This window comes from Haplochromis burtoni, unplaced genomic scaffold (assembly GCF_018398535.1).
Source record: "Haplochromis burtoni strain Fernald_Lab_line unplaced genomic scaffold, NCSU_Asbu1 Contig_96, whole genome shotgun sequence".
Taxonomy (NCBI): Eukaryota; Metazoa; Chordata; class Actinopteri; order Cichliformes; family Cichlidae; genus Haplochromis; species Haplochromis burtoni.
The window spans coordinates 1,641,348-1,650,582 of NW_024582457.1; the positions used below are offsets into that span (position 1 = coordinate 1,641,348).

The 9,235-nt window shown below is 40.1% G+C and overlaps 1 protein-coding gene across 3 annotated transcripts in view; it reads right to left on the reverse strand.

The window, feature by feature from the left end:
- zmp:0000000755 (phosphofurin acidic cluster sorting protein 2) overlaps nt 1-9,235 on the reverse strand; it is a 42,777-nt gene that overhangs the window by 17,596 nt on the left and 15,946 nt on the right. For all 3 annotated transcript variants that reach the window (XM_042222879.1, XM_014335133.2, XM_014335134.2), the window contains exons 2-4: nt 7,294-7,381; nt 1,956-2,045; nt 1,118-1,243 (exon numbers count right to left, since the gene is read on the reverse strand). In XM_042222879.1, coding sequence (XP_042078813.1) covers nt 1,118-1,243; nt 1,956-2,045; nt 7,294-7,381 — 304 coding nt within the window. The remainder of the gene's footprint in view (nt 1-1,117; nt 1,244-1,955; nt 2,046-7,293; nt 7,382-9,235) is intronic.

The window sequence follows — 9,235 nt, forward strand, 5'->3', positions numbered from 1 at the left end:
ATTGCTGTACAGAGAGTGGGCTCATTTTGCTCAAACGCTGACAGGGGTGCACTTTGAATGTTCCATTCAAAGTCCAATAAGCGACTTCCTCCTACACAATGCTTCGATAGTTTCAGAATGAGGGCACAAGAGGGTTTACGCCACAGCAGATGACAACGTAATTACCCAACAGCATCCAATAATGGCCTATCTAGCTTTATTCATAGAGGTCTGGGAGTTGCTTCATTGCAGCAAGCACCAACAGCACAACAGCTGAGTGGTATTTTAAAATACAATAATGCATTAGTCTGTCCATCAATTGCCGTCCTGGGGCTCCTGCTGGAAAATAACTTTGGAGAGGCACATCCTGAGCTGTAATGAGAACTGTCACCTTTTTCTTTCTACAGATAAATGTAGAACTCAATAATTATGTCTAAACCTAATGGCAGTCTTGAAGACGCCCCCCACCACCACCACCACCACCAAAAACAAACAAACAAACCAAAACAAAACAAACAAACACACCAACCATGGAGCACACTCGGCTTTGTACAGTTTTGAGGGGATGACAGTTATTGATCAGTGATCTTTGCTTGTTTGCAGAGAGTGAATACAGTGGAACGACTGCAGCAAAGTTTCAACGTCTGATATCAACACTGATAACAGAAAAACAAATACGGCCGTTTTGAAAGTCAAATATAGCAGTTTGATGGCCGAAGATACGTGCAGGATCCAGCTGAGCTCTGTACTCACATTAAAGAACTGCAATCAAGACAAAAAAAATATTCCACTTCAAACAAACATCCAGCTCTCACTCAGGTGTTTCTGCACAGCATGCCTGACTGCACTGTTTTTATACAAGTGCATATGAAGGCAGATCCAGATGGTTCATAATCTCATACGGCAATATGTGTGATGACTGAGTCATCTGAGAAAAAAAAAAACGTGCATCACAGGAGGGCCTCTCTCTCTGGCAACCAAGACATGATAAACAGAAGCAAATAGCCATGTCAATCACTGTGAAAGAAGAATGCCATCGCAGGCTCCAAGCAAAATGAAATGTTCCTCAAGAACAGCTTACAATGAAACAAAAGTAAGTGAGTGAAATAGCTGCCTTAGTTAAGGCACTGTGCAGTACCTCTGCCATATTGATAACTCCCACAGCCAAAGTCTTGTAGCCCAGGATGGTTCGGTTCTTGTAACGTTTCCTCCTCTGCAGCATAATCTGCAGCCTATTGGCATCCCGCTTCAGAAAATGGGGGTACTGAAAATAAGAAAAATCAAGTAAGACAAGCAAAATAATAAATTCATTATGTCCTGTAAAACGTAAGAGCTTTTGCTGCATACTTATAAAATAAAACAGTTCTGACTGTTTTTACTTCCAGGCAGTATTTTATCCTGATCTGACAAATGTTTAGATGCCCCACACACGACTGCCATCAAACGCAGTATATACTGTGGCAACAGGCATATTATTAGTCATCAGATACATCTGGTATTTTACCAACCACTGTGCTCCTTGGACTGCCATTGAAGAATTTAAATTTTCACAACTAGAGCCCATAAATGCATTTATGAGAAAAATGCGTCACTTTTTTTCTCAACCTTTTAGGATGTAGTCGCCTCCCTCGGAAGTCACACTGTCCCAGATCTTTACATGTCATCTCCATCTTACCAGCATCAAGCCTTCACTCAACATCACTGTAATTTCACCCAGTTCTTACTCTTCTGAACTTGTGCATTTTTATCTTTTATACAACTTTATAAAACTCGTCCACTTAATTTTTTCACCTCTATAAATTGCATTCTACTATTGCAATCTACAAATGCCTTAAAAATGTCAACAAGAACAACACAGGAGATGCTGCACAACTTCGATCTATAAATGGGGTAGACAACAGATTCCACACGCTCTTGCTCCTCAAGTAACCGCCATATTTGTGTGAGAATTCACAGTATAATGTCAGAGCGCTTGCCTGCAGTGAGAATGTGAGCTCCAGATCTGTCTCCATCAGTCCACTGGGTGGGAGGACATACTCGTTTGATCTCAGAAGACGCTTAGAACCCTGTAGGAGACAAAGCAAAGCAAAATGTCACAAAAATGCTAGACAAAAACTCATCACACCCAGGGACTTCCAGGAGTGACTTACTCTTACTTGAAAACACCATAAGCCTGTTCTAAAAATAAAAATGACAGTGTTTGCTGTTGAAACTGGGAACTGTTACACTCCCAAGGCCTCTTGCGGCGCGACTGTCTGTTCTGTGTTGCGGGGGATCCTTTCCGGAGCTGAAAGAAATTGGTGGAAATTTGAAACACCTGGTCAGTGTTCGGCACAGCTATTTAAACACTGCTTTCCTGTTGACATGTGCTGGGGGCTTTGCCTCGCAGCCCTTCTTCATTGCTTAAAACCACAGCTAGAGTTACAGTCGTGGCCGGTGAGATGATCACGACCGGGATGTTCCAATGTGACACTGGGAAGGACTAGTGGTCCAATCCCGGCTCAAAAAATATATATCAGGTAATGCTGACAACAGACTGATCAAAACCATTCAATTTGTTTTTTGTTTGCAGCCACACATTAGAAGCAGTGCACAAGTTCCTAGCAGGAGAGCTAACAGCATGTAGGAGGCAACAGCTTTTCTTTATTTGTTTGCATAGTTTATGATCAACAGCAGTTATGTGAGTTGATAAAAGCTCTGTTGATGACGGCGACGTCTTTTCTGTCTGTTTTGCTGTCAGTGTTTAACTTGTTTGGAAGGCTTTGTTTTTTCTGTAACATGACATGTCCTCAACTTGACTGTTGCTTTACAGCTACACTACATAAGTAATGCACATGTGAAGTCGTGCACCCACAGCGAAACTGCGAGGATACAGAATTGGAACTAGTAAGACCATAAATGGCGCAATGAACCGAAATGAGACTTCTGCAAATAAATTAGGTGAAGGACCACAGTGTTTTATTTTAACACCGGTATTGGACAGGTACTTGGTACTGGCAGATATCCAATACCAAGGCTGAAAGCGCTTGTTTGCTTTTCATCAGGGCAAACAAATAACAGTTAAAAAAAAAGAAAAGAATCACAGACATGAAATCATTAGATGCTACTTGGTTGATAAATTGACTAAAAATCCTTGACACAAAAATCAATGAAGTAAAAAAACAAAAAAAAAATCCCAACAAATCACATATTTTGTGTTTTTTCTTAACCGGTTATCAATGCAGACAACAGTGAGTGAGTGTGCATACCCTATTTTAGTACCAGCCTCCTTCACATTCACACATTTATGCAGATTCGCGCCTTGTGGTAGCCTAGTACAAACAGTCCTCAACTCCTTTGCTTCTACTAGGATAAGTTAAATAGCTTGTGCTAATATATTTAAAACAGTAACTCTCTAATCAAAAGCCTGCTATACTCAACATATTGGAAACAGCTGTGAGTATTCTTAATCATACTTTGAGTGCGATCTCTAGTTCACGCAGAACTAAGAGCATAACACTAAGAAAGTTATTAGTATAAATACATTCACACAGCTATTGTATTACACTTTTTACTTCCACTGATATTCAAGCTACTACTCAAAACCAAAATTAGCTTCATTACCTAATGCTTTCTATTCTTGTAGAGAATTGTCTGTTAAGCCAGTTGAGAAAGTCTCATCACCTAAGCTAATACTGGGTTCTGGCACAATGATATGGTGACCTAACATTCTCGGGGGATTTACATGGCACAGGTTGAACGCCGCCTCTTCCCTAAGTGTAACTGTAAAGACAGCAACACACAGCGTGTCCTCAGATGACCTGTCTCAGCCCTCAGCAGTTCCTTAGATTTCTGTGATATGCCTTGGATTAAAGCCTCTCGTGTTTCTTGCCAAATTACAGATTTCCACAACTAAGCGTCTTTTTCTCCCTCTTATAAACTTAAAAGTGGGAACTAAAGTGTGATTATGAGGAAATAAATAGCATGTCAAGCCTTTGGCTCCTGATGTTTTGCCAGAGTAGCAGTGCTGTGTCATCCCATTGACAGCTACAAAAATGTCATGAACACTCAAAGCTTAGTTCAGGTATGTGCTCTATCTGATGATAGAATTAAATAAGACTTGGTGAGCAGTATGGAGTAGTGAGGATATCCAGTGTCTCTCTTAATACCCAGGAGAGAAACTCATGGAATAGTCCCACGCAGTGGGTACGACATTGGATCTGACTGTTGCAAGAGCTGCCAAATCATGTAACAGATACCAAATAAAATAGTTGAATGTGTGCTGAGGAATCATCACAAGACACCAGAGGGGTCACTTTACACTGCAATATACTTCAGATGAGATGGCTTGTAAAATCTTGTTCTAAGTGATAATGCGTGGATCTGTCTGTATGTCCTTGTGATTAAGTGGCTTCCTTTTCAAGACATTCTTTGGCAAATTGTACAAATTAAGCTAAACCAGACCTAGCTTTGTCACAGATTCTATTTGCAGCTTTTAAGCATAAAACTTATAGGCACTGTAGATGCTGAAGTAGTTTGCAGCTGATTGTAAAGCAGGTGAAATGACAATTAGCACCTCCGGATCTGATACCACTGCCCTTAGTTACAAAAGGGTGGAATGCCTGCCATATGTTGGGAAAGAGTAGTTGCCTCAAGTCAAGTAGTAAAAGTAATTCACGAGTTTTGTTCACAAGTGGGAAAGAATAGAGTAAGAGACTGACAGAGGGATCTGCAGGTGCTGTAACAGTGAAGATAGAGCTGAGCCTAAAACTCACAGTTTAACAGATGAACTATGGAAACATCCTCTCACATAGTCACAACCTGTTAGTAGTGAGAAAGTACCAAGGTTTTAGTACAAGCAGCAGTAACTAGGTTTCTACAAAGAACCTACTTTGACTGTTTCCCTGGCAACCCAGGAAAAAAAAAGAGTAATTAGATGATCGGACTGTTCGTTCATCGTTTTAAAGTTTTAGCAATATAATGGTGCAGATATGTATCACCACAACACACACATGCATACACACATATATTGCATTATACACACTTAAAGACTTTTGCTATGTTTCTAGTACTGAGCAATCATGTGAAAATAAAGGGTAATAAACTATTTTTCTATGACACAATGTGGGATGGCAGTAGGAAAATCACTTATGTAAGTGTTTAACATATTTAATATGACATTGCCCCGGGGTACAAGAACTCTTTTTCTTTTTTTAGCTTTATAAAATAATTGTTAAGCACTCCACTGTGTCCACATCCAGAACTGGTTTAAGTACTTCTATGTCTTTAAAACTCAATGCAGCAAGAACACAATGCAATGTTCTAGCTTAACTCACAAAAGGCGATAGAGAACAATGTGCATTTAAAAAGCAGAAGGTGAGACACAAAACTTTAAAGGACTGAGGGTTTAAGGATGTTAACCGTTGCTGACTCTTAACAATCATTCATTTCTTTTTCTATCTAACCTAATGGCACGATATGCTCCAGAGAGGAACGTGCTGCCAGTGCCTCGACAGTACCTGCAGCTTTTGTTAAGTATGGATATATTTATATAAAACATTAAGGTCAAATCTCTGTCCAAGTCTGACCTTGTCACTAACTTGAGCTCTATAAAGAGGCCTTATATGCACCCTCATGCTTACTGGCTAGTACAATGAATCAAGGCACAAAAGCAGAACACTCTGAAACTGCATGACATGCATTAACAATACAGAGCCTTGGCAAGGAAAGCTTGTACTGAATGTCCTTTGGCCCTCCCTTTCTCTCATCCTCGCTCCCCTGCTGCACACTTTGACTGTCTTTCTGGGGCCAGATGGGCTATGTTACAGACCTTCTCTCAAGCTTTACAAGCCTGTGAAAACAAGTTCAACTATACAGTCTCAAGGTTTCCTTTTTAGACATTTTCAATTCCCTTAATTGGACCCCCATCCCTTTTTTTGTTGCAGTAATGAGAAGGATTAAGGGTAGGGATGAGAGCTCAATGTGAAATTGTATTAAATAGATTTTAAAGGTTTTGAGCTTCTGCCTTTACCCAACACAGTGTAAGTCAAACATGCACAAACACATAACTGGATCATATCTAAGTATACTGCAAATGGAAGTGCTTTGGACAACAACTTGCACTAAAATGAGAATTGAATGATGTTCTCCTATCATAATCCAGATGACACTGAGGCCTGCCCACAGCCTCAGTCAATTGTACACAAAAGACAGGAAAAAATTTGGGATCATGGAGTACATACATAGAAGCAACATATGGAAAAATATGTATTACACGTAGCTACTTGAAAAGAGCCAGAAAAAAAACAAAACAACTTTTTGCAGACTAAAAATGCAACGTCATCATTCTTTCTGCTTCAGTTTAAGCAGACGATCCAAATGATTAGTCTTTACATGAGCTCTGTGCGTGCATGCAGACCACTTAACCTAATGAGGCCCAGAGAAAGAATAGAGAAGGCCACGGACCATGCTGCAGAGACAACCCGATGACATGCAGTAATGAAGCTTTGTCATTTACTGACTGAAAACAAAGCCGTTCCTTTCCTCTGTCATCCTCCCCGACTGTCTCTTTTATACCCTCAATGTCTCTGTTCTCTCTAACCAAACCTGCTAGAAATTGCATTTAATGCTCCAGTTCCAGAGCCATCGTGAACAGAGCTTCGCTCTGCTGTCCTCCGGGCAGCTCAGCAGAAATGGAGAGATTTCACGCTCTGGAGACGGTGTAGCTCATGGATCAAGCCACATGTGGTTGCTTTTTTTCTCCTTCAGGATGACAGTAAAGAGAGGATGATTTGTTCCTTCTAGAACAGAATTGTCCAGTCCAGTACTACATAGACAAATTTTTAATTAAATACATATATATTTAAAAAAAGGGGGGTACTTTTGAGAGTGGGATTAAAAAAAAAAAGGTCAAATAACGAAGAGTGGATTTTTTTAAAAATAAAGTGTCATATATATATATATATATATATATATAACACCGAGCATATAACACCGAGATTAGGCGAGGCGTGCATGCACAAGCAATCAATGAAAGATACACAATCCATCTTAAGGTGCTAATGCTACTGCTTAGCATGGTAATGCCAGTCTGCCATTTAAGGAACCTGAGAGCACGTGACTCATCACAGCTTCCTGTTCACCTAGGGAGGTTTTTTCTTTTTAATCAACCAGCAGGATTACTAGCTTGTCTTCTCAGTGTCTAGGCTTTGCAATTACATTCAACAGCATCAAGTAAAGAGGAAGCAGTGAAGCACAGACTCCAGATGGTGACACACCGCGATCTTACAACTGAGCCTGTTATTCCAATCACACTAGGGAGATTAACCCACCCACCTGTATTTTGACAGCTATAGACAGAGAGTTCAGCTCTTTATCCAGTTCTTTGAGGACGACCAGCTTTTTCAGTGTGAGGGTGCAAAGCCTGTGGAAAAGAAAACAACAGAGGTTGAGAAAAAGACCCGAGTAAAGGCACAAGTACAAGAGCACCTTCATTACTTGATGAGGAATCTCAGTGTTCAAGGCTACTTCTATTCAGCTTTGTGTCCCCTTAGGGAAAAATCTATGGCCTTTTTGTAAACAGATGATACACAAAAGTGCTGCTGCTTTACAATTCATACTGTCTGGTTAATGGGCAAATTCCTTCTAAAAGATGGCATAGCACAGATGCTTTGACAAGCCACAAAGCACCATTAGTGAAGCCTGCAAATGCTGTTTGAGCATGATAATACACATTAAAATGCTGAGCAGAGAGGCTTATGGGATTCACTGCCGTGTTTATGATTAAATAAGATGAGGAAAAATTTGTTTTTTTTGTTTTTTTTTTTAAGTGGGAGCTGTTAAGCTGTGATCCAGGATGGGTGAAATACAACGAAGCAATCGAACACAGTAACACATAATGTTTAATCAGGAAAAAAAACCCCACACAAACACACACAAAGAAAATGCACACAAACACACACACAAAATTCCTTTCCTCTTTCACGGCTATACAACTATTTCACAATTCTGCTTCCTTTCACCCACACCAGCTCCCCCCCAAGGAAACTTCCCTCTGCAGTGAGATACTCCACAAAAAAGTCAACAACTCTTAGGCCAAGTTTACTAAACTTCCTCCTGACCCACTTTTCCCACCAGCCCTGTTGGATTAAATTGTGATCAGCTTGAGCCAGAGATGCAGACAAGAAAGAAAAACAAATCAATCACTCAATTTTTTTTTCAAGAGCCACTTTGCTATACTCACTTCATCCAGGCACTTCCTGCTAGACGACTATGATTCACAAAGACTCATACTGATCAATACAAAGAAAAATGCGGTGTTGCAGATGACAAAAATGGAGTGGCTGTTTATTATTCCATGCAGGAGGATGACGAACACTGTTTGTTTTTTTTGTTTTTGTGTCTTTACTGCTGCTAAAGGCTCAAAGATAGCTTTAACAATTAAAATAACAGTTTAAAATAAGATTTTAAGAACAAATTGTATAATAACACTATAATTTATTATACGGCTCCAAATGAGATAAAGACCAATAAATTCCAAGGGAGGTTTTTCCAAGTGTCCCAAAATATTTATACACATTCAATTATGAATTAAAAAATATATCTGAACAGGTCAGGAACTTAGTGTTCCTGTGATGACTCTCTCTAGGCCCACTTAGTGATGACAGTCCACTTGGCTACATAAAGTACCTCATCTGCCTTGGAATAACAGTTGCAAATCTATTTGAGGTTGGAGTAATTAAATGTTAAATCTTCTAGGTAATGCACGGATTCAGCTTGCCTTCCTGTGAGGATGACTCATCAGTCGGCCATAGCTCTCTGTCAGGACACAAGGAGAGAGAGAGAGACCGAAAGTAGGGCTGATGGTTTAACAACATCTCTATCCCATCACAGCTATCTCTCCTCGCACACACTCATTCTCCAGACTCTGATTCACATGTAATCAAAACAGCTCCAGGCGCTGAAGGGGGTCACCTAGGGTACTGGGAATTTTTTTATTATTATTATTATTATTAGAAGTGTTATCACCACTCCTGCCTGCCAGTGTGTTGTGTTGTAAGTGAAACTCATGGCCATCTGTTGTGGCCTGGTGCCAGGCTGGCCCTGTGCTCCTACATAGAGCCAGCTTACTTTGCCACTCAAACTGTGATTTCAGTGACAAACCAGGTGTAGCACAAAAACACTAATCAGTGTGGTAAAATAAGTAGTACACAATGATTCAAGGACATTTTAACTAGTTTCAGAAAAGATTGTGACAGTGTGTGATTTAACAGAAGGG